The sequence below is a fragment of the Varroa destructor genome, unplaced genomic scaffold, assembly GCF_002443255.2.
Source record: "Varroa destructor unplaced genomic scaffold, Vdes_3.0 BEIS01000002.1, whole genome shotgun sequence".
Lineage (NCBI taxonomy): Eukaryota > Metazoa > Arthropoda > Arachnida > Mesostigmata > Varroidae > Varroa > Varroa destructor.
Window position 1 is genome coordinate 22736393 of NW_019211455.1, and position 25144 is coordinate 22761536.

General features: G+C 40.1%; 4 protein-coding genes and 1 non-coding gene across 10 annotated transcripts in view; 2 read left to right on the forward strand and 3 right to left on the reverse strand.

Annotated features, from left to right (window-relative positions):
- On the reverse strand, positions 1-18048 carry LOC111244542 (sorting nexin-20-like). 5 transcript variants are annotated; one of them, XM_022791766.2, is made up of 7 exons: positions 17587-18048; positions 14302-14522; positions 13902-14064; positions 5448-5649; positions 4949-5140; positions 4401-4683; positions 1-3961 (listed from the first exon to the last, which is right to left on the reverse strand). In XM_022791766.2, the coding sequence occupies exons 1-7, from the start codon at positions 17840-17842 to the stop codon at positions 3728-3730; spliced, it is 1551 nt and encodes a 516-aa protein (XP_022647501.1). In that variant the 5' UTR covers positions 17843-18048; the 3' UTR covers positions 1-3727. The 5 variants fall into 5 exon arrangements, with proteins under 5 accessions (XP_022647501.1, XP_086834930.1, XP_086834931.1 ...); XM_086978804.1 differs by lacking the exon at positions 17587-18048 and adding an exon at positions 16248-16388; XM_086978805.1 differs by lacking the exons at positions 13902-14064; positions 14302-14522.
- Positions 6241-12283, forward strand: LOC111244543 (uncharacterized). Of its 2 annotated transcripts, none has more exons than XM_086978808.1 (2): positions 6241-6895; positions 7498-12283. In XM_086978808.1, the coding sequence occupies exon 2, from the start codon at positions 9175-9177 to the stop codon at positions 10489-10491; it is 1317 nt and encodes a 438-aa protein (XP_086834934.1). In that variant the 5' UTR covers positions 6241-6895; positions 7498-9174; the 3' UTR covers positions 10492-12283. The 2 variants fall into 2 exon arrangements, with proteins under 2 accessions (XP_086834934.1, XP_022647503.1); XM_022791768.2 differs by having other exon boundaries at positions 7519-12283.
- The window catches only part of LOC111244963 (uncharacterized), a 22974-nt gene continuing 14857 nt past the window's right edge, over positions 17028-25144 (forward strand). The window contains exon 1 of the mRNA XM_086978811.1: positions 17028-17109. The gene's annotated coding sequence lies outside the window, so the exon portion shown is untranslated. The remainder of the gene's footprint in view (positions 17110-25144) is intronic.
- On the reverse strand, positions 19165-19236 carry TRNAM-CAU (transfer RNA methionine (anticodon CAU)). The gene has a single exon. It is a non-coding gene; the product is annotated as a tRNA-Met (tRNA).
- LOC111245185 (uncharacterized) overlaps positions 21614-25144 on the reverse strand; it is a 10562-nt gene continuing 7031 nt past the window's right edge. Inside the window, exons 10-14 of the mRNA XM_022793164.2 lie at positions 24788-24991; positions 24362-24562; positions 23801-23995; positions 23405-23555; positions 21614-22822 (exon numbers count right to left, since the gene is read on the reverse strand). Of these exons, the coding sequence (XP_022648899.1) occupies positions 22677-22822; positions 23405-23555; positions 23801-23995; positions 24362-24562; positions 24788-24991 (897 nt within the window). The 3' untranslated portion in view covers positions 21614-22676. The remainder of the gene's footprint in view (positions 22823-23404; positions 23556-23800; positions 23996-24361; positions 24563-24787; positions 24992-25144) is intronic.

Here is a 25144-nt window from a genome sequence, read left to right on the forward strand (position 1 = left end):
AACAGTAAGCAAAATATGCCTTTATTATTTTTCGATCTTTAATATAGAATAGGAACATTTTGATGATTACAAGCTCACTGGACTGTCTGCTTACTCGCCGTGCTGCCACCTCTTTCGTCGATCCCGCTGTCTTTTTCGGTAATCAATATTGCAACAATATGTAATACGCTGAAGCATACGCCTCTGTACATGAACATCGTTCTTTTTTAGCGTCTTCATGTATTTACCATCGTCATCAAAACCAATATCATCATCGAACTTGTCATTGCTACTCAGTAAGACAGTGTGCAAGAGCCCCTTTTTGCTCTTTTGCTTTCCCGTTTATCTCTCTGATTTTTCCATCTCCGATTATCGTTGTACTGAAAATTGTCTCGGATAGACATCGTAAGCGTGTCAGTGATATTTTATTAGTAGTTTATATTAACTTCGTTTTTGGTCCGCTTCCCCCCCCCCCGCAGGTGGGATCGGATCAAGTGTAAATCAACGACTACGGCTCACTGATGCAGATTAGGTATCTGCGAGGCATCACAAGAACTCGGTAGTATTTGTAATGTGACCATCTAAGGCGGCGAACTATTTGTCCAAATATTCTCGTAGGATTATCCTTAGAGCTGGATAATTCTAGCTTTGCCTAGGGAGGCCTGGCGTTGTCATTATGCTTGCCTGAAGTACATTAGATAACAAATCCGCGTTATGGTCGAAAGCATTCGTGTGCCTAATAGTGAGCTATGTGCTCCCCTTTCTCTAACAGGTTGACTTTATCGTTAAATGAGGCTCCTGTCTGCATGACCACATTTAGATCAACATGAAACTCACTGTTTCAAGCTCCTGCCTTCGTCATAGCCCTCATTTTTAATCCAGTTGAGGTTTTTGGGCCAAAAAGACCTCGGGCCTGCACGTTTGTTAGCTTCGTCCTCGAAAAACGTGTTTTACGAGATGTCGCTAGTTGACGCTCTCTACTTAATTGCCGATTAACGTGGCCCTTATATATATATATTTGTATCCCTAACGGTCACCTTTTTTCGATCCTTCAAAACCTCTTAGCAGATCCATGCAATTGGCCTACATAAACGCGTCAACTATTCATTCGCTGAATTCAAGTCGACGCTCTGGATAAGGTTCTACACGGGTGCTATAAGCACATACTTCAGCACTGTTATCACCGCTATCATTATGCATCACTCAAAACGATTGCAATCACAAAACTGTTACGGTTGAGTAATTCTCTCATCTCAGCGTCTTTCGACTAAGATCCATGTACGCCTCAAATGCGTGTGTGTATATATATATATATATATAATATGTTAACATAAAACTGCACGATTCCTACAAGGATTTGGCAACGACAAACAATGCCACCTGCAGTCATGACTTTACGACTCAATGGCCGAGTGCGAAGCTAAGTCCAGTACCTAGTAAAACAATAATAAAAACGATTGACCAACGTTAATATCGAATACAACGAAATTCTCGCAAATAGGTATCTGCGCGAACTAGAGGACTATTATTACTGTTCGGTGAGATGTTGAGGGCTCCAGATAACTCTACGAAACAACCGTCTTCTATATTTCTTCACAGTTGAGCCAGTTATAACTAGAGATTTTGAAAAACCAAAGCCGAAATAGCCGTTTTTGTTTACTTTCTAAAATTGCTTCGTACATGTACGTTGGCCTAATGCCTTTCGTACCCAAAAAAAAACTTTTCAAATGCTTGTAAACCCAACTCCCTTTGAACTCGTTGTCGTTATATATATATATATATATATATATATATATATATATATATATGTATAGTAGTTGAGATTGTTGCTTAAGCATTTTGCCTACTCTCAACCTATTTCGGTCCTTTCCACTCTGTTATTAGAAACATTTGCGTGATACACCTGTAGCTGTTTCTTCATAACGGTTTTAAAATCATTGTCTCGAATGTCTGGGAAACGGTGCCGCCTTAGACAAGTAAACTTCAGCAAACGTAACTTAATTTTCCACGGTTTCCTTTCTATCATGCCGAAGATGGACATTCTCAAAGGCTGATACCGCCTTTATCTTTTCTATGTGTACCTCTCTCCGGGTTTCGTCCGACTAATGATTGTAAGCTCCTGAAAGACTCCTAAAAGCGACTATCCTTCGCAAGTGACTCCTGGGGTGACTTCTTTCATTGGAACATTACGTAATAATATGCTGTTGGATGTGGCAGGAGGGTTTAGTTTCTACGAATCTCCCTGGTGAATTGCCCTTTTTCCTTGTGTTCGTATAGCCGTATTTCGTGCTCAAACAATAAAATATTCGTCTCAGTGACTGTGCAGTATTTTTATAGATATACTCCATGGCTGTCAGTCGTTAATCGTTACAATCCTCAGAAAACCAATCGATGTCAACGTTTTTGGACAGAAAAAGGGCATATTATTGAAGTCAACGGTCTCACACGTGGATGTGGGTTTGTATATCTACGAGGTAAATCGAGGTTTTGGAACCTCGTTTATAAGTCGTGCATGTACCAGCACTCAATGATTGTGTAAAACATATCTTCGATACAGCCAGAAATCTCGACAGTGTTCATTATAGGAACACCCCTACCACTACAGGTATATATGTGTATAGTCAGAAAAGTCTGAGTTTGTATCAGTGGTAGCAGTGTTATTAATAGTTTGGTTTATTTGTTTGTCATGTTTGATTTGGTGAGTTGGTGTATTACGCTTTCAACGAAAACGTTTTTACGAACTACTTAGTGTGTTAAATCATAGCCAGAATAAAGGAGGCTATTGATTTGAGCCGCAGAAAGCGACATCGTCAAACCTCACAGCGCTGTACTGGACAGATACATAAACGTGTTCAACATAACATTACGCCGCCAGCGAATACCTTTGCTGTTGTTTTCTACAGAGTGCTGAAATTGCGGGTCCTTCAGTTCTATTCTGTACCCCCTACTACTTTTGGTGCTAAATCAGCAGTATGCAATATGCAATGGTTTCAGCATTATGTTTGCTACCCGGCGTATCTTGCAGATTGGTCAAATATTGTACACGCATATAGGGGTGCTGAGGAAAGCTTATCCGCTCACCGTTGCATGTTCGCCTTTCACACCTTCCAATATGACCGTTATCTTCGTCTTGTATGCTTAATTACTAGTAAAAGTAGTGTTTATCATATTCCTTCACTCAGCCGTGGACTTGCTATCCACCTCGATCCTAAGTTCATGGTTAGCTACTGCATTTCTGTCTGTTCATTATGGATACCTGTAGAGTAGCTACCCTACTGTGTACGGATTCACAATGAATCAAGATCCCTTCAGCCGGCTTCCTCTTCAACTAATGTACACGTCCTGATCAATTTATTTCGGTGTGTACCACTTACATGTGTCAAGTATAACTAGAAGTATAACTAGTGACTAGAAATCCCGATAATCGGGTTAAGTCAACGTCGCTCTTTTTATTATATCTCGTTGCCTGCTTCCAGATACCTGGCTAGAGTTACGGGTGACCTTGTTGATGGTATGTCGTTGCTGGTCACGACAATGAAGGAATCGTATGCGTTAGCAGTCACGTCGACAACGTCGCGGTGTCCTAAATCTGTTATGCGGTAGGTGGCCAGTATTATTGGAGGCGCGTGGCAAGAGCGACTTGCCCTTATCACCATTAACAAAATCGTCGGCACTATCATCGCCACATACATCTTTGACCTGATCAGGCCAAAGCTGGCGGCCACAGGCACCAGTAGCTGGCCCGGTGCTACGGTGTATGGTTAAGTCCGCCGTTCGGGGGTGAAGGAAACACAGTAGAGATGTCGATTCGTAGAACAACTGCCAGTAACGTGGGTAAATTCACTGTTGGCTGTCCTAGCTCTTCAAAACGGCGGAGCGCCTTCTCAACCGGTGTACGACTCCGGCCAGCGGTAGAAAACAGTCGTAACGAGAGAATCAACAGTGGAATGGCAATATCGCTGCGGTGCTCGTGGTTAGACACCTGACAGAATAGAAGATGATACGAAGATGTAATAAGATCATATCAACAATAATAGCACAGGTAAAAAAACAGATAGTCGTTAGTTTTATATGCGACACGGTTAGGGCACTATTTGAAAAAAAACAAAGGGCAATTATGACAGTTACTAACGGTAAAATAATAATATTGACACCACACATAAAGGTTTTCAAAGTATTAGTGTCACTTAAACCAAGTACTTATAGCGCAACTATGTGCATACGGATTTTTTGTTTGCCTAATTTCTTCAACCACCTAGAGTTTTCTAGACTTCTTCAGTTTGTTTTTCTTCTCAAATCGAGAATAGACCAGTACAACAGTGATTCATTGTATTTGCATAATTTAGATATTTAATGGCTTATGTTCAGCGTGCCTAGATAATAGAAAAGAAATAGTAATCATAAGCGAGAAACTTTCGTACCGCAGACACAGCCAGTTCGGCGTACTTGAGTGCATGTGCGACATCATCGCATGCGTTCAAACAAGCGACCACGAGGCAGAGGACTATGAAGGCTACGGGGTCCTTCAATCCATACAGCTTTTCTGTGACACGGTGACAGTTGAGCAGTACTGGAGACGCTTCTCGGAAAGCACCTTGCGTCATCAGTTGGTGGCCGTGGCGACCGTCTCGCGAAAACAGGAACTCGGCAAATACCGGCGATAGCCGCAGTTGCTTGTGCAAATAGATTTCGGTAACAAAGTCCCTGTTATTTGAACGTCATCAAAATAAACGTTATTAACTATCACATTAAACTTAACAAACTGTCAGTTTCAAAGGATACAATAGCTTCATCATTATGATTTGTAATTATTGAAGAAAACTGTTTCTTTCTTATACCTTACTTTAGTTATTAAAACTAGTTTTTTTTTTTTTTTTTTTTTTAGGAATGGTGTATGATGCGTACTAAGCAATCCTAACCACAAAAGAAATGGACTGGATTTATATTAAATATGCATTCGTTTACTTACTCAAAGCCGTGGCAGCGCGCTTCGATCACCTCCGAAGTAAAATTACCCATCAGAGCTTTTCGAGGGAAAGCTATACTAGCAATAAGTTCAGGTTGTTCCCTTCTCAACGCTTCCTGAAGTGCCAAAAAATCCGAATACCTTCTTTCTACCTCACCCGCGTCGGTTTCCACCCCTCTTCCAACGCTGTCTGGTCTGAAGGAACAGTCGATATATTCGATATTTAATGTAATGAGTTTAATCTATATTCCAACGTCATTGGAAAATACTACTTAATAAAAATTATAAGATACAATTATGACAAGAAACGTATTATTACTCTTCAAAGCAAAAAAAATTTATTCGAGTTAACCGAAACTACATTTTTCAGCATATGTATATGTGTCTCTGTGTGTGTGTCTGTGTATACTGAAAAGTCCAATATCACCTGGGTTGTCTAGGCAATTTTGCTCAGCACTTAACACAGAACAAAGCGTAACCTGCAGCAGCCTGGTCTACCAACCTTTTAATTGCTAGAGTGTACATGACAAATTTCTTTGTCTTTTCATCGCAGACAATTTTTGCCTCGACCACCTCAAACGAAACGTCCTGCTTTTCTTGGCACCGCCGAAGTTGAATATATTCTTCCAGACTTTCGTAGTCTGCGCCAGCACCTCGCTCCGTCGAATCGGATGTCGATAGTCGAGTCTTTGTTGACCATATACCTGCCCAAGACGATACACAAAAAACGTCCACACTTAAACCCTACCAAGGTTGGGCATTGGCAAACGGAGTTTAGAGAGCTTGCTGTGTAGATGAAGCGTTCGGCCTGTGTTGGCGCATAACAAAAATATCATATCGGTTTTGGATTGCTTCTAACGGGCGGTCACTAATCTTGTACTGTGTAAAAGGCCTACTATAACATAACAGGGCGTCTAAGTCGTTTCAATCATAAATAACTCCGCTTGTGTAATAGGCACCATTGCTTGTACAAGAGCTTGTTTTGACCTTGTGTTTCTGTGAATGAATACTCTTGTATTTATTCACGGGTCACGATTTTCTCTCGTACAAAGTTCACGATACGGGTATACAGAGTTCTGTTAGTAGAAACAGCTACTTCTTGACTCTGGTGAACAGTCGATAAACACGCTGAGCTAGAAATAACCTCACATTCGACTTCAAAAGGATCGTCGTAAATGCTTGAAGACGATTGATGAGCCTGTTTGATCACCATTTTTAATGCAACTATTATTATAAACGACAATAGGATTTAAAATAAATTTCACAGCACAGCTGACTGCTGTCAACTGTCCCGTGGTACGAACGGCGACGCTTTGGGACATTTGCTCGTGTACGACTTTGCCCAAGAGCGGGACAAGTCGAGCAAAGGACTTGGAATTGGATAACGGTTAACCGCAAAATTGGCACGAAATATGCACGAGTTAACATATGCCGGCTTGTGCGTACGCGAAGCACTACGCGCATTGGGCATGGCAATGTTAACAGTAAATATTTGACTATTTCCCATCGTGACCCTGGCACACGTGGGCCAAACGGCACAGACAATTTCCCGCATCATATAATATAGCTCGTTCGGCGCGTCCAGTAACAACTTCGCATTTTAGCACACTATAATGCGCCAACATCTACTAACCTCTTTTATGCTTGACGTTTCCCGCTAAATTTGCCCGCTATACGACGAGCGTCGTATGAGTTAAGCTAAAAACGAAAATGAGTGTCATCACGTACTGTAATATAGTTCTTTTCATAATCAAAGCTAGCTTTCGCTAAATTACGCTTACGTAATAGTGGTTCCAACTAAGTGACGCGTTACGCTTAACCTTGCTTGCTGACGACTGTTTGAGGGTAGCATCAACATGTTTCTCTTCTCTAAAATTTCGGGAATCCCTACAGGCAGTAACAACATGGACGCGTTCGTCTGAATTTTGTTGCGGCATAACGTACACAAGCGTAAGTGCTTCGTTGTATGACCAAAAAACTTAAATTAACTTGTATCAAGCTATAGAAAAACCTAAACGTGCATGTACCATCGTTTCTAGATTGATAGACTGGCACCCTGCCAGGATGCACAGAAGATCGAATCTCTGAATTTTCAGATATCACACCTCTATTTGATTTTCTTAGCACTGACTTAAACGTATTATGAATAGAATAAGACCTACTTATAGGATTGTAAAGTGGGGTTACATCAGTTAGAGCGTCGCCTCAATAGGTTAGGGACTTTTGGTTGGCAAAATTTTCGTCATCGTAAGAGGCTTTTAAGTCAGTGTAAAGTAGTCGTCGTCGTTAAGCGTTTAGGTGCACTCAAATGCACTCAATTTCTCAATAGATTGACAGTTAGTCGATCAACAATTGATATCATTTTGTTTTAAAACGTTGGTTGTATACCAACGCATGGCAAGTTTCATTAAAATGAAAAATTATACCAGTACACATTCGCCTATCTATCATAGTTTGTGCCGAAACCTGTACATACAGCTCGGTTTAAGATTAGTTATTGAGATTATCTGAGTTCGTTTATCCCTATAAGATAACATAGTACTTTTCTCTAGAGCACTCATCTTTATTCACAGCTTTGGCGACCACAGCTAGCGTACTTACATGATGCTTGCAATCGGCTCGCAACGGATTCAGCGGACTCAGAAGACCTGAGTGCACCAGTACCCACGACCAAATCCGACTCCTCGGAAAGCGCCGAGCTGACGCTCTCACGGGGCTCCATCATCATGATTCGGATTTTTCCTCTCTCTATCAGTTCTGCAACTGATGGTGTGCGATTGACAAGCGACAGCCAACTGCGACGATTCTAGCAAATTTCTCATCTGTCCTCGACGTTACACCTACTGTGTGTATAATTCATGTGGCCTTTTCTCTGACGATCTTCGGAAGTACCAATGCGTTGATCTTCATTGATATACATCTATTCTTTGCACATGAACAAATTATTATCCGTATCTATTGTCTGATTGATGCTATAGCTGTTTCCAATTCATTCCAAAATCTTTTGAAAGTTATTTTTTCTTAATGGCTATTTGTCGTTGCCCTTGTAGTTGTGTTTTTGTTATTTTTACAACTGTCGAGTACAAACGGGCCTGTGCAGACTTTCCTTGCCCATCATCGTAAGCATCACCGCAGGCGATTCGACCGTTTATCCAATGCCGAGTTCGCGACGGCGCCGTGGTTTTATAACCATGGTGAGCGAGGCCCCGCTGTTTCGCGCACTAAGACAGAGGCGAATAATTAAGCGACGCGATAAGTGTCTTTTGCCAGATGCCGTCTGTTCTTTTTTGAATGGTTGCTCCCCTACGGTATGGCTAGCTAGCTAGCTAGCTCCTTTGTCGGAGCGACAGTCCCGCTCACGGTCGAGTTTGTTGTCGGAGTCTGGGCTTTTGCAGTCGCTACCGACGACTTCCGTTACTTTTTCCGTCGGCCAGCTGTGTTTGTTGACGCAGGCGAAGCGGAGCGAAAGAGGCGACGGAGCAGCACATTTTGGGGGACACAACGGTCCCGCGCCGGATGGCTGATCTGGTTTGAAATGAATGCCGCCGAAAACCAAAGTGAGCGCCGATAACGCCTCGTCCCAAAGTTACGCAAAAGAAAAAAACAATTGTGCCTGTTTCAATAGAATTGAGTAAACGTACTGAAGACGGAAGAGTTTTAGAAATTTTATCTTGCACCATAGCTATCAGATCATTCGTATATATATACATGAAGACACATTATTTAAGACTAACGGTGCACATATTAGTGGAAAATAGTCAATGAAAGGCATCTGCACACAACCAAAACACAGTGCACATGTCTTGAAAATGCTGATAGAAATCAATATATCTGACAACATCAAGGCGGCATGAGTGCCATGCCTGACCCAGTGTATCTATTAGATCGTGCTAGGAAGAACTCCATTACTTTTAAAGAACGGGGGCGGGCCTGTATGGGCCCTAGCAAGCGGAGGGTGCCCATGGCAACAAGGCCATCAACAGGAGAGTTGCTGTCTGTCATTTCTGGTCATTTTCGAGTGAGATAGATTATTACGAAGTCCTCACACATCGACATCATAGCATAGGGAGCTACTATACAATAGTTAGCCATAGCCCTGTTGGAGTAAAACATGTTAATGAGGTCATATTTGTTGAGAAAATATGACTTTTTGAGAGTACGTTCGTTTCGTACAGTTGCGTGCTAGGCTCAACCTTTATTCAATTAGTTTTAAAAGCGCACAGGTCAAAATGGCTGAAAGTTCATCGGATTCATCCGAACTTCGAAACTACCTCACAGAGCTTCGTAAACGTACTAACTCACTATCTAGAATACCTAAACCTGCACAAAGCGCCGATAGTTTTATCTACGAAAGTAAGGCAGCAGATGGGAATATATCGTCAAATGCAGTGGACTCTTCAGTACTAGTTGCTGGACGAAGTGGACGTGCGGCTGCTCTATTGAACAAGGTCGCCGGCCTTGGAATTGGTCAGAGACAGCGAAGACAATCGCAGGCGGAAAACAAATCGGGCAGTCCCACTTCTTCACCAACATTAAGTAACAGTAAAAAAGAGGTATCGTTTAGCGATCGACAGACAATACCAAGCAAAATCCCTAGAAGTCCACAATTGGTGAGAAGACAAAATGATTCGGCTACGATTTCCATCAGTCCACCTCGACAAAAGACCGGTGTTGAAAGTAAATCCAGGTCATCTCAAACTAAAAGCCCCGACGTGGGACGCCATCAAATCCGGCGTTCGCCAAGCCCGTACCACAAGAACTGCCAACATTCATTTCCGTCATCGTCTCCAGAACCCCAGCGAACCCCATCTCCGCGGGTGAAATCGGCAAGGCTTCGAACAGGTTCCACGAAAAATGCTTCGTCTACTGTGACAGAGAGTTCAGCGTCGAAAAACGAATCCAAACCTGACATTGAAGGACTTGGCGAGAAGGATACGTCAGCTAAATGCTCGACAGCGAAGCTTGCTAGTGATAGTACAAATAAAACATCTACCACAACGAAAACTTCTACGGAAACTGTATCGACCAAAACAGTTAAGCACGAGAAAAATGCTGCTGAAGATTACAGCGATACATTCGAAAAGTCCACTCCCAAAATGAAGAGTACCTCTTCGAAGTATATTCGATCGAAAAGCCTAGACACGGGTCAACACAAGCGAACCTGCAGTGACGGGAGGACATTACCAGCAACGGGAGAGGGCTCGTTTCTCCGAACTCTGAAGAAGTCCAAATCGACAAGTTTGGCATCGTCAAGGTCGACAACAGTTCCCGATTGGTGGTTCCCAGCAATATTACCTCCTCAACATTTCGGCGGTGAACATCTTGAGGAGCTACAGAAGTTGCACGCTGGCGTACTTGACGACCTGTTTCGATTTCAAATCGGAGTAATAGAAAAGCATCAGCAGCGGGCAGATTCGCGCTACAAAGCCGTACGGGAGTTCGTCAAAAAAAGCCACGAATATACAAACTGGCGCGCGTACCAGAGTGATCCACGGGTGCAGTTCGTCAAGTGGCATAAAGCGACCAGCCATTTAAAGACTCCTTGATTTCCCTTGGCTATGCTCATCCATTATATCAGGATGGAGAATTGTTTGTTCAGTATATTCATGGGACCGGGTACAATAATAGCAAGTGATCGATGGATTTTCATCAAGAAGAAAGTACATAATAAGTCGATGGATATCCTCTATCTCCTATCCGAATCGAGGCCAGGTGAACTAATTATCGGAAACCTACTATCCCACTGAGCAAACGTTAAAGTTCACCTAATCATAAGTTGAAGTTTCTGGAACAAAAACAAGTGTTGATTGAAGCCAAAAGTGAGTGTAGGTGCGCTTTGCAAGATAATAATGTATTCATTTGCTCGGTCCAAAATAAAATCATGCACGACGTGTATTAAACGCAACGAAAACGAATGTAGTCTCTTGTCAAACAGCTTCGACAACATGATTATCTACAATATCAGAATGGTTTTCCCGATATCGAAATGTGCATCTGACAAAGTTCGAAGAGGTGGTACTTTTGAATTGATAACTAAGGGCTGAAGTAGCGAACGAAAATGCGATATCGCTGGTACTTACTTTCGTCAGGGGGCGGAAGATGATCGCGCATAGCTAAACCGCTTAACGAATTTTCGACACGTTGCGTTCCGTAAAACAAGGGTCGCTGTCTCAATTGAATGACGCTTGATAAGCCAGCGAAGGGTGCTAGATCAGATACATATCAAATATAGGTGCCGATACGGCCAATGTGATTAGCCTTTTATTGTCTTATGCGTTATGATAGCGGTGCAGATTATGTAGTGGGACGGTATCTGTTATTCACCTCAGATTAGTCTATGAGTCATAGATCACGATCTTGGTATTGCATTACAGCGAAAGGGTAACACTCAATCGCTGCGTTACGCTGGTCGATAAGAAACGCGAACGCGACGATCTGCTAGTGTCATATAAAGGGAAATAAGTATCGGATTATGGGTAGCGTACGCCCTGTGAGGCAGAAACTAACAACGAGGGGTCTGTTTCAAACAGTCTGCATTTGGTTTTCGCGAATTACGCCGCAAGTGGTCACAAATGACCATAGTCAACGTTTAAACGCGATGCTAACGTAAAAAAGAATCTAATAATCTTGGAGGGGGAAAATCGCGACGTTTCCTAACCAAGCATCTCAGGAACCATCAAATCATCTTAATCAATACGTTATTCAAACGGGCCATTTTGGCCAAGGTGTCCTCTGTGCGTTACACTGCTCTAAGATCGGCTCCCGGTGGCATGCTTGAAACATTTACCTTACCCAGCATCAGAAATAAGTGCCGCTTACATTGGCTGGTTAAATATACATCAAAATGCTGAAACATTCATTTCTGTATTATGCAGTAGCCTTGCTTTGCTATCAAGTTATTTGTTTTATAAGTTTGTTACATCCTTATGTTAGTTCGCACATGTATATGCCCTGAAGAAGGACTACGATTATTTTCTCCTAAATGCATCTACAATTTCGATATCTGCGCTATTTGTTCAAAGGTCATAAATCCTGGATGGAAACTGTAAAAATGAATGAATATTTGAAATATTTTTTTAATGAAGTGTCAAAGATGATAGTCGCGGAACAAACGATTAAGCTGAATAGGAAGGCTTTTTGGGTATTAGATTCAAAGAGACGTTATTGGATGGGCGAACGGTTGGATAATAAGGAGATGCATGTCACGAATTCTATGAATGGCATAATCAAGTGAAGCTAACTTTAGTCGAAATCAAATCTTCATGGTATAAGTAAATATGAAAAACAATCATATGTTTGTTCTATAACATTAAAAAAAAGTACAGATCGTCAGACTTATTTTACTTGTCCTCCTTGGATAGTAAGAAAACAGGAGTATCTGCATAAGCACAACAAAAACTAGAGCACCAACTTGAAATAGAATCCGTTCTCATCGGTCCACTGAACTGAGCCTATTTCTCGTACGCTCAAGAAAATGAAAACTTTAAGAAAATGCTAGTTAAGTACGTTTTAAGTGTATTTTAAAGCCTAATCGTACTGATTGGTCATCATATAATCGATCATACGTATTTGATTTGTTTGCTATTTTTGACTAATCTTGTAAACATTTTTTATCTTCAGCACTCGTTCTAATTGTTTGTTTTATTACACATTTCTATCTAGCTGACATTTATGTTTTTATGTAAGGAAAACATTTAGTCTTGTACAAGTGAGATTCACATATAGTTAGAGTTGTTACTACAGCGGCTAAGTTCAACTGAGGAACTTAGGGCACTCTGGTTCAAGCCCTTCTATCGACCTATAGTGCACATCATTAAATAAGGAAAGCTTAACGTTGTTTTAATTAACTGTTATCTCATTTGTAGGTTCATCGTTGAGAAGAAACTGTTTCGTTCAACGTCAACGTCTAAATCGTCGTTTATTTTAGAAAAAATACACCAAATTCTATCACCAACGTGTTACATAATAATAGTAGTAAATCACATTTCATTATTCCCAGATAGTCGTTGTTAAAATGTTGGTAACCCTTAGTTTTATCCCTACTTCGCAAGCAAATCCATGGTGTTAAGTTATCACAGGCAGACGCATGACTACGGCAATTTTACGAAATGAGAACCATTAGAACGGCAAAATTATTTTTTGCCCCTCTTTAGCGGTCGACGAAGCGCCGCGGGAGCTGTTGTCGTCTGTGTCACGGGCGTATAATAATAATAATAATAATAAGGATAGTAACCATAACTGTAGGGGTAGTGGTAGAAATAGGGGTAGTAGTAGTAATAATTTTTTCCGTAATACGGATAAAGATAACCGTATCCATATCCGGCCCAATAAGCGCCCCATAGCCAAGGTAAGTACATTCTATAGTCAAAGAAAAATCGCTTCCGGCGCGACCGCGGTTTGTCACTGTCTGTCAAGTAAACAGGTATTCCTTCATCGAGAATGTTTGACGGCTCTGTGTCGGACGATTGTAAAGTATCCTGGTCAACTGAAGAAGAGAATGATGAGGATGCGGAGGATGATGATGAAATAGAAGAATGTGACCAAGCTTTAGGAGCTTCTTTGGAAGCAGAAGAAGACATTTCCACTAGAGGATCGTCAGCTGCTGCGAGAAAATGAAGTTATAAGCTACACGAAAGCATGCACTTGGTTTGCTTCTGCTACAGCTGTGCATCTAAGAAATGCACAGTGGATGCCAGAATACCGTGCTCGTGTTTATTATAGAAATAAATAGAACACAGTCCTGCTTTCGAAAAAAAAAAAAAAAAAAAAAGAGAGAATACAATCGACAACTAAATACGATAAAATATAAGCGCAAGGAAAAAATCGATACCCATTTCAAGTTACATTAAAGCCGAGGTGTGAATTTGCCTTGCGTTATAGAAACATGGATGGGTAGGTTTGGATTATTGCCACATTAAGCAGGTTCAACTGTGTCGTCGAAGCTTGTCGAGGATACCTTGCGACGACTTTTCGAAAATGGCAGCATTTCTACGAATCCGTCTGAGAATGGCTCGGCGAATCAGTTCGTGATGTTCCACTGAAGTATCTGCCTCTTCTTCGACCTTTGTCGAAGTATGGGCTCCATCCGGGTGAGCTGCGAAGTGCATACGCTTTGCGAGCTGTCAGTGCATGAACAGTGAAAACAAACAATGATACACGTCCTGCATGCGATAAAAGAATATGGGCGGATATATTCAAGTCGCAAACTACGACGAGTTTTAAACTTTATGAGTTACACTTACAATGTGTACAAAAATACCCACAATAAGGTTTTCTACCAATATCTACAGATAAGCCATAAAATATATTGTGTACGTCTGCAACATAAATGCTAAATAGATGATATCCACTTCTACCTTTTCAAGGGCGACGGAAACAATCCTCAGCGATTGCAAAGTGAGTTGGTGTTCAACGGTCATGAACTTAATGACAGCCAAAAGGTCTTTGAGGGCTTCGTCAATGGGAATCTTGTCCACACGCACCATCTCTCGGATCTTCGTGTCGTCCAGTATTGGCTCCTGAAGGACCCGCGATAGTTTATCCAATTCCTTCATACCTTCTTCGATTGAGTTAGCTTCTATGTAACAAATTGTAGCAAATGATTGGGATTCATAAAAGTATTTGATGTGGGTTAATAGGTGTTGTAAATGGTAATTTACGTACTTGCCATTAGCTAACATACATCTATTTGCTAAGAATAGTCTGTGATATTTACAGCTGTAACTAATTCAGACGGGTGATTTGGTTTTGCATTGCGGAAAAAATTGATACGATCAATTGAACTTATATATATATATATATATATATATATATATATACATATATATATATACATTTAACTAAACTACACCAAACTTGAAGGTAGATGAAATTACGATAGAGAGTATGCAAACATAGACAAACAAACACAGTCCCGCCCTTACATTTTAAATAATATATTTATATATAACTTATTTTCGCTATTTACAAACGCCATCCGGAGCAGCTTTTTAGTTATTCTAATGGTATTTATACAACCTTCGTGATGTAATATCTTTCTTAAATTTTATCTCACTTTTGCAATACTTACACAAATATGATCTAACTGTCTCTTTTCAACTGTTTATTGAATGGATATCTGTTGATCAAAAGAACAGCCGATTTCCTGCAAAAAACCCTTTTATGGTAGACAAAATGAACTGTATCCTCAAGTATTTACATTACAATTGCATATATGTAGCGCTGGATGGGAGCAATATTGCTATATGAGCAGGGCTAAGCGAATGCGAAACAGCAAGGGCTTGGTTAAACAGGCTGCTTTCTGTTTAGCTACCATTTCCAATCGCTGTAAATATATGCACATTTAAATGAGCATAACGATAACAGATCAGTGAGGCAGCGTCAGCGGTTTCCGTCACAGCGCTTTCACGAGATCGTTCGTTTTGCATCCGAGGTTTGTGAGCCGCCCAATTCCGCTCAAGGCTAATGGTAATTGACAAGGGATTACCTACAGCATTCTGCCCTAGGTGAAAATTGTGCGTTCTCATTGACGCGACCTTCACCATACTGGAAAGCAAATAAAAATAACCACTAGACTTGTTCGCCGAAGTGATAGGCAAGTGTCAGAACTTCTATAATGCTCTGTGGTTTACGCCGTTGTCCGAAAACTTAGCACTAAATGGAGTAAGTAAGTGACTTTTTTTCTCTCTATGCAAACGAGCGAAGAAGTTTAGCCACTGGGTGCAGGCAGTATGTGTTTTGACATCAGTGTGCCCCGTGCAACTCAGATAACAAAGGTACTGTCTAAAGAAACCACATGGGCTGAAGATTGCGAATGAGGGTTCTATGGATTAATATTCTCTAATATAGAAAAATGGGCGCCTTTCCAGTCTAACTTTTTTTATCCTATAAGTGCTATTAGGAAATACGCAATTCTAATTACTTATTTGTTTACACAACTGATTTTACATTACCACTCCCTGTGAGCTTGTTGTTGGAATAAAAGTATTTACGTTCGCTTTACAATTAAATGGACTTGTTATTTCAGCTTTGAAAATATAAAACGTAGATTGCCGTACCTGAAAGCATCTTTGTGTATATCTTTCTACTTTTTTCAAGTACACGTTGCAAGCTTAGGACGTACCAGAACAAACAAACAATCCTAGTTGGCCCATTTTAGTTGGTCCCTCATAGAGTTGCGTCATTTTTCAGACAGTCTATACTACACTTCCGTTATTTTATTATAATTATTTCTAGTGCCGCTATACTATAAGAAACGCCAATTTTATCTACGAATATTCTTAGATCACTTTTAAAAACTCACTGTACGAGCTTGCTATAGGAACCTTGATGAAAAATTGCAGTCGGCCTGCAGCCTCCATTTATTCGAGTTGTTCTGAATTGAGTTTCTTTCTCACGGCTGTATTGTCGAGTCCAGGCAAAGCTATTCCATTCGAAGGTTCATCAGCGGCGTCCATCTCAGCTATAAGCAAAACTGTGGACTGCTCTCCAGAATTGGAACTATTACTGGTATTACTGGTAGTCTCCGTTACCAAAGGGATTTTTTTGTGCGCGTTCAACAATGACCGAATTGTGATCATGTCTTCGGAGGTATGTGCTGGGTGAGGACGGGACTGTGGCTTCAATTGGTGGGGTCTTTTTGTTGTCAGTACCGCCGAATTGTCATATAAAAGGTCATTTGAAGGTGGCTGCGTCGTACGACGACCGACCCCGAGAGTGCCTAAGATTGATGGACGCCGAGTGGTTGTCGTAGGGGCGATTGAATCCATCATCTGGAGGATAATGGCTGGGTGCAGAACGTTAGGTATTGTCCCGATATGAGTAGGTACGAGTTGTACGAGCGTCCCGTTACGAAGTATAGTGAGTGGGTAACGTGCGAACTGTTGAATCCTCTCGATGACCTGGGCATACCAGGGGATTGGTGCTGGAGGAGGAGTAACCAGGCCCAATGTCTGTGCCAAAGGCGTAACAATGCTCTGCAAGGAGAAAGGCAAACTCTGCAAAGAGTTGCCGACAGTGTTTTGTACAGTGCTTATAACCGATGACCGGGGGGTTGTGGTCGAGGGTCGGAAGGCAGTCAAAATGTTCTGGGAATCTGGATTGGGTGTGATTGGGAACGCCAAAAGAAACATGGAGAACATCGTATTAAGAAAGAAGAAAAAACGGTAAGCCAAAAGAAAGACCAAAAGAAGGCTAGCACGTGTCTGTGACGGTAGCGTGTGCTTGAACCTAATATTTTGAAAAAAATTCATGAAACAAATAGAGAGGTCCACAAAAATATGACGAGTCCACCGTTTAATAATATAAACTGAATAAAGTTCTAAGTGACACATCGACACAACAGCAAAATGCGAAATTGTCTGTGATAAGAAAAATTATTTTGGGAATAGCAGAAACCAATTAGCATACATTTCAATAGTTCTACGTACGACCGTCGACGATCTTACACCTTATTAATATTAACCGTGCTTAAGTTAGGCAAAAATACGTCTTTTGACCTATTTGGTTTAACTTACGTGGCCAAGTGCAATAGATTTACTCTTCCTATGCCGGAAAACTAAAGAAAGCCTGCATTGAAACGCAGTTGTTTAAGATGTTGCATGAAGTGCATGCAGATAAACAGTAACCGCATAGATACTTGCCAGTAAGTCGGCCGGCGCTTGCCACGAGGACTAGAATGATGACAATGGCTGAATCGTATGGTTGGGCCATTATTTTCACGTTCGAAAGAGTCAGCAATAACTTAGTCGTCAGGACGCCTAGTTCAGTGAATTCGCGCACACCAATTAAATCTACCGACACCAAAATGTTCTGATCTATTTTATACGTGATCATCGGTTTACCCTTACCACTCAGCTGCACCATTAAGATTATAACAAATGGGAAAGGCACCATCATATAAGGTTTATCGATCCCTAGTGTCTCAATCAGAGACCATAGCACCTAGCTCAATGTAAATATGTCGGATACCGTGATTCTAATCAACACCGGCGTGCCGTTGCGTACGGGCTTTACGCACGCTCATTTTGGTGGCGACAAATTTTCCGGAATGATATTCCTTTCGGGCACCCACAGAAAACGCTATCACAGATATGGTAGCTTAGTCAACTGTGGCGATGATGTGGCTACGGAGAGGGTGTTGTGGTCAGACGACGGCGGTCTACGCGCCAAATGTGTCCTCCTAAAAGTTCGGGTAATTCTTAGAGATATCCTTCTGTTGTAGACTATTTTCATCGGGGTTGTGGCAAGCATTTTAATTATTTGATCGAACTAAGCCTGCATCAGAGTGTTGCACTGCAATGCTAAAATTATAATAGAGGAGTACACATTGCTGATAAGGACATTATTTTTATTTGAATGGGAAAAGACATTATTGCGTTCAAATCATATCATAGTCACGATAACGCCTTTTTATATCATTTCAGATTGCGATGCTATCAATAGATTACGGATAATATAAAATTAATGCAAAATGGCAGATATGACTGCAATGTTTAGCTTAAACTCGTAGCTACACGCCACAGCCATTGGGTCGAAATCGTTGGCATCAAGCATCTCTGAGGATGTAACCACAGACAATGTGAACAATTCACAATCCATTTACCATTGTAGGTTTTAAAGCAGCTCCTCTGTTAAGTGCAGACGTTCCCACGATTGACAGATTGTTTTAACAGACAACTGCGTAGTGCAGTACGTAGTATATACATATATATATTCAATGGACGAGCTTACCTTTGTCGCTGGCTGGTAAAACCAAGCAGCTTACAGCCACTAGCTCTGCAATTGCACAGCTGTAGACATGTTCTACTCATATAGTAATGGTATATTTTTTGATGCATTGGGATACTTACGTAACAATAGCGACAGGAAATAGAATCGATATATTTCTTTTCTCCTTTTTCAGCTCTGAGAGAGCTAATAAAATAGAGTATACTCCCGCAATATATGGTCATTGTATTCCGTTGGTTTTACCAGGCATGAAAATGTCCATGTATATATCTATCTAATTTAATATATCTAATTTATATGTCTAATAATTCTAATAAAGCTTGTTTTGTTTTGAGAGTAGATGTTCCAACATTGCAAACCAAGCAAACAAATCTGCCCTTACCTCGATAGCAAGGAACCCTAAATCCCTAGCTTTTAGTTTTTCTACATGTTGGAAAGTTTTTTTCATTAGAAACATTAAATAGCACAAAACTCTTGAGGTAAAAAGTTCTTAGCAGAGCGTGGTTTCGATCCACGGACCTCTGGGTTATGGGCCCAGCACGCTTCCACTGCGCCACTCTGCTGATGTTGTAAATTCTGATACTTTATAAACTGAATTCTTCGAAAGTTGCAAGCTTTAAACACAGCCTGTTGCTAGTTGTTCGTGAATTTTTCGAAATATTAAACTTGTTGGAAATTTGCAGTTTTGCGAACATAACCCAAAGTTCAACTATATGAATACACCTTAAAAGTGAAGACGAGGATACTATGCATTGTAATTATCATAGTGGGTAGAACGAAATTGTACATACACTTTTACATTTAAATTAGTTAATACAATAGGTTTAGCTAATACCATGTATTTTATCTCGACCACATGATGCAGACCAAAAACATGAATGACTTAGTTGACACTTAACAACATGTTCTAAACTGAAACCGGGTGTTTTATAGCACAATATTTAAAGCAAGACCATTTTTCGTGAACCTTTTGGCCCTCACAGCAGCAAATGCTAACATTGCACTTAGGTGGAAGTATTGCGTCGTTAATAGTATGCTTTTTACTTATTCTTTGCTTGTTGGAAAGTGTGTTTTAAAGCAGTCCGCCTTGCGCATCAATTTTGAAGTTCACACCGGTGTTGCACCGCTTGGTGATTTCATTAATATATTGATAGAAGTTTAGTGTTCAATATTTAAGTTACCGAAGACCATCTTTATACTTCAAAGCGTGATACGTGTGTACATCTACGATTCCCTATCAAAATCTTGGAATCACTGTCGTGGTCTCAATTGGCCTGGTCTAATTGAATTGTTTTATAATATTCATCCGTACTAATCTTCGAGAAGTTATTCAAGGGTAGCGTACTTGCGTGCTTATCTGAGGGGCACATTGTGGTGTAGGTTCGCACCTACGTATTCAAATACTCCATTTCGTGCTGGGAGACAGCCGTATGATAAAATGCCTAACGGCAATACCGGACGTAAAACTTGAAACGTGGATGTGCTTGAGCTGGGCGTAGATTTTCGAATAGCACTCGAATATATTTTCGAATAGAAATAACAAAATTTTGTTTTTAAAATTTGGTTTTTATCACGTAAAATATTATTTCCTTTATGCGTATTATTTATGTGAAGTGAAGCCTCAAGCATTTAGGAAACGTAATTTGATTTATGTTGGATTGGTTGCTGATACAGAATCCTTCGTCCGTTGGCAGTCGACCACTGCACCATTTGTCGAATATCACTAGTTCTACCCGCAGTGCTTAGAATGTAATTTTTCACGCTGCTAATGGGACAAGGTCGTGCCCATGACTGCAGCGGCCACTATTTAAATTAAGTTCGAAATAGCCCAATTAAGGGCAATTGCAAACAACAGAAACGTAAATCGTCTGCGTTTACTCTGCGTTCGAAGAAATCGAATTCCTTGCTTGACAGATATGGTAACCTTTTTGTATCCAACCCACTAAATGATTCTGCCTTGAATGTAATTTTTTCCTGCTTTAGAAAGTAGACTGCCCTTGCAAAGAAATCGGCTTCGTTCATCAGCCTTTCCAACCAAATTCATCGGTTCCTGGTAACTTGCCCTTCTAAAATATAAATTCGAGTCGCAGATTGAACAGCTACTTTTTCCGAGGCGCAACCACGACTGAGATTTTTAACGACGGAGTACAACAAAACTTTTTATATGCTTTATTCTATGAATATGATTCATTAAGATGTTTTTCAAAAAAATATTTTGTTGACTATTGCAACTAAAAAAAAATATATTAACATCCAGAGGTTACGGTGTTAGTGGCAAAGATTTAGTGCCGTCTTTCGGTCGCCAGTAGCATAAGTACTGAAATAAACGCATAGATAGATTCCGCTTTTAGAGTTAAATTACATCAAGTAATTTAACTCCAAAGTAAGGCGAAATCCAATATGCGACGTGTTTCCTTAATCCTCAGATCCCAATTAATAAGTACATTGCTATACATAAGAGCTCGTAATGTATTTTGGTTACTTGTTTGCTATACTTAGCCAACCGCAGCAGCAAAACATGAATCTCACATAATGATATCGTTTTTTGAATTTCGACTTTATATCAAATAGACCTGGTGAATGATCAAGTCGAATACTATACATATATTACAATAAAAATCTAGGTGGAAGGAAAGATTGACAAAATCGAAGATCATTGATTTTTACTCCTAGGAGTCATCGTATTACACCGTTATCTTATTTTGAAACGTGTGATCATAACAAATGTTGAAGAAAAATATAAACTGTTATCAGTAAATATCTTTAAAATTAAAATAAACGATGAGATCTAGTACGGTTACTTTTACCAAAAAGATATTTGAATCGAATCAAGAAGCTAGCATTTTTCACTGTGCTGCACTTACCTATCTATGATGATTTAGCCGCTAGCGGTTAATCACTTTTCAGAAACAACTCAATACGAAAGGAAAATAAGCTTCATACAAAACGCAACGGCGAATCTACAAATATATTTTATATATAAGAATCTGCTTCATTTTGAGTAATACTTCCATGTACATTTTGAAATATTGAGTAGTTAATTTCGTATCGAGCACTGGATTAGAGAAATTAGGGCAAAACATATTTTTTAAGTTTAAGAAATTTATAAAATCTTCGAAGTTAAGGGCACGACGTACACAATTATACTAGCGTCCATGCTGTCACTGCTCAAGTTTCAACACAATCATCCTTTCGTACAATAAGACGGGTATTGTCATCATCTGTATGTTTTCTTCGTGGCTTGGTTAGCTTTTGGAAAAGTCCCTATGCGGAATCATCCCTAGAATGATTATCGTTTCTCTATTCGTTTAGAAGTATCTTCACCCAAAATTAAAAGACCAGTACAATCTCCTTGTCTCATGCATTTCGAATTCATAATGAACAAAGCGAAATAATAAGCTAAAAAAGCTAACGTTGACTAATTTGTAAAACTTTACAGAAAAACGTTTTTTCTCAAATATGGTCAATTAATCACTTTATGGCATTGATTGGTTGAGAGGTTTCGGTCCCATACATAATCTACAAATGATAATTATGCACGTGCAAGAATTGATCAGACTATCTAGGCCCGTTTTATCTTTCTCACTTTAGGTGTGGTGTTCAGCGCTCGTTGCAATAGTTATCCTCATCTTGTTTGCTTTTCGGTACGCTGATTTACAAAAATGCTGTGTAACGAGAGTCTCAGTCTAGAACTATGAAATCGAACATGATCACTATTCGCCAATAACAGAGTAACACCGCCGAGGAAACATTTCAATTCTTCTTGCAGCCCATCATGCGGACCGCATCAGTTACACAATTTTCGACAATAATCTGCTCAGATATGAACAAGTCGTTAGTTCACAGTACTTCCTAAGCGTATACAACTCTGTGACTTGATAATATCCTCTATTCAGTCTGTCTAATGACAAATTACGAAGCTTCTCTGCTTCTCCAATTAAAACGCGACCTACTTCTTTTGTTTTCAGGGCACGATCTATCAACGTTATTTAACAAAATAATGTCAGCGTTTTCCGCGCTTGTTGGCTCCAGGTGGCGACTGAAGCTGTAGCGAGTTTCCAAACTGTGTCGCATTGAACGAGGAATTTGCAGCAAACAAATTTGTCGGCCCTACACCAATAGCTGTTTGACTCGTATTCCAACCCCCTCCTGCAAGGAAGAACACGAAAACAAACACGAAAAGACACACGGAGAATTTGATTTTGCGCATATGAAACAGAGACTCTCGCGTACTCGCGTCATAGATTTACGTAAAAATCAACCTAGGTACTGAATTCACTCTAAAAAACTAATGATAACCTAAGTATCTCAGGTACGTTAGGTAGAAAATTAGTATTGCCTATCTATACCAACGCTAACTCATAGGTCGCTTATTATTCTTAACAATTTTTTTCATATGTAAATGCTTTATCTGTAAACCAGCTAGACCTCTAAAGAATCCAATGACCATGTAATTGAATATGAATTTGTTTAATATATATCAGTGCAAAAAACATGGAATGGAAGCGACATTTTCTAAAACGTCTAAACGTTTTCTAAACGAGTGATAGCTCCTTCAAACTGAGTGGACAATATACGGAATCAATTACTCCTCTATATTTTACTCCTATGACCAGTCACTATGTGCCTTGTAATACTGGACTGTCTGTCACAAATTCTTGTTGGATGGTAATCCAAAAAGCATGAATCCAGGTTAATTATTGTTGATGTCGAGGAGCAAAAATTGCTTACCGAAGAGACCAGCGTTTGCTCCTGCTGACGGAACAGTCGATTGGACTGGGGTGAATATTGAGACTACTCCCATGGAACCAGAGGGACCTCCTGATTGGAACGAGCTGTCCAGTCCCGACCGAAGGCTAATATTGTGCAAGGCACTGGCCACCTGCATGGGAAGAACGTACAAGTGCCATGGTCATAAACTGATGCTACAGTGTATATGCTTTGAGATGCAACAAAAGCAAAATTAGAACTTAAAAGTAAAGAACAACGCTCCGAAAATTGGCACGATTAAAAAACAATTATAACAGCAATTCTGTATTTACAAGGTTACAAATTTTTTTGTAACGAAAGAGCCTGTTCTCTACGTAGAGGAGGGACGCACAGAGTCAAATACCAACATCAACATACTTGATTGTGACGGGTGAAGGTGTTGTTTGGTGAAGTGCCAATCCCAATGGGATCGTTTCTGTCGATCTCTAATCTCCTCTTGTCAGGTGAAGGGCCTTTACGTGTTGTCGGAATCTCGAGAGATATTGAAGAACTAGGTCCTGCCAAATTACTTTGTTTTCGCCTTCGTTGATAAAACTCATCGGCATATAGTACCTACAAATATTAGGATTAAAGAAGTAGGATATTAGCAAACAGAATTAAGAAACATATTATATGAACGGTTTCGATTTGAGTACGCGAGAAGCTCATACGGAATCACATAAAGCACTGAAAATGTAGAACAACTGCGATAAAGTTATTATATTGTTACTTTAATCTGTTTTCAATCCCCTCCAAAAATCCCTTTTTCAGCAACCAGAGAAAAATTTATTGTTAAGCTCATTTCTCTCATGTAATGACCTCATACTTACAAGATCATTAAATAGTCACATATTCAGTGGAGTTATCTATTCTACATGAACAATATGGGAAAAGAGTAAGAAGCACACTAATTTCTATCTGATTTAATGTTTTAAATACCTGTTCATGTACATTGTAGATTTGAGCTGCAAGGGTGACGAAGGTTTCATGCAGTCTTTTAACAATCAGTGCTACTTCTGCATTCGTGGGTGGGCAGGCAGCTCCCATCGACCCAAAACCGGATCTCAATGGTTTAAAATGAGCCTGAAGCTCAACCATTTGTTGTCGGTACGTCCGGAGACGCTGATGAAAATACATGACCTGTTAAGGCAGTCGTAGAATTAATTAAAGAAAATCTTTGATATGAGATGTTGTGATAAAGGTATAACAATCTTCGATTTCTCCGATGGAAATCGCACAAGAAATAAATCAGAGATTAAGTTTTTATAACTGAATTATTATAGCTCACAAAGGCTTTTTTGTCAAAAAAATGGACTGGTCGTGAGATTATTCGAACAGGTTGACCCGGCTTAAGTGATTACATACCATATTATTGAAGTATTCAATTTGTTTAGTATCTTCGAACAAAGCCGCGGACCCAGTTCCTCTTAGCTGGCTGGTTTTGCACGCCAGCTTTGAATCTTGACGATCCCTAAGGATTTCGTCCTTTAATTTAACTAATGTACCTCCAATACGCTGCGCCCCTGTCTCGATACGGCCTATTCGCAGTCGTAGCTCTTCAATTTCCGCCTTAATAAGACATTAGTCGAATAAATAATAAAGTTAGCGTATAAAATAACGATTGACAAACGAAAGTCTACGTAAATATAATTTTAAAATAAACATGGCCAGGCATACCTTTTTTAGAAGTTGTATTTACATCAATATTATCATATAACATCA

Bases quoted from the DNA above. Each gene is read 5' to 3' on its own strand.
- LOC111244543 (XM_086978808.1), top strand. From the start codon at position 9,175: ATGGCTGAAAGTTCATCGGATTCATCCGAACTTCGAAACTACCTCACA.
- LOC111244542 (XM_022791766.2), bottom strand. From the start codon at position 17,842: ATGATGGTGCCTTTCCCATTTGTTATAATCTTAATGGTGCAGCTGAGT. The intron at 14,065-14,301 runs GTAGAAGTGGAT...ATGCACTGACAG, and splicing joins TTTCCGTCGCCCTTGAAAAG to CTCGCAAAGCGTATGCACTT. The intron at 3,962-4,400 runs GTACGAAAGTTT...CTATTCTGTCAG, and splicing joins CCGAACTGGCTGTGTCTGCG to GTGTCTAACCACGAGCACCG.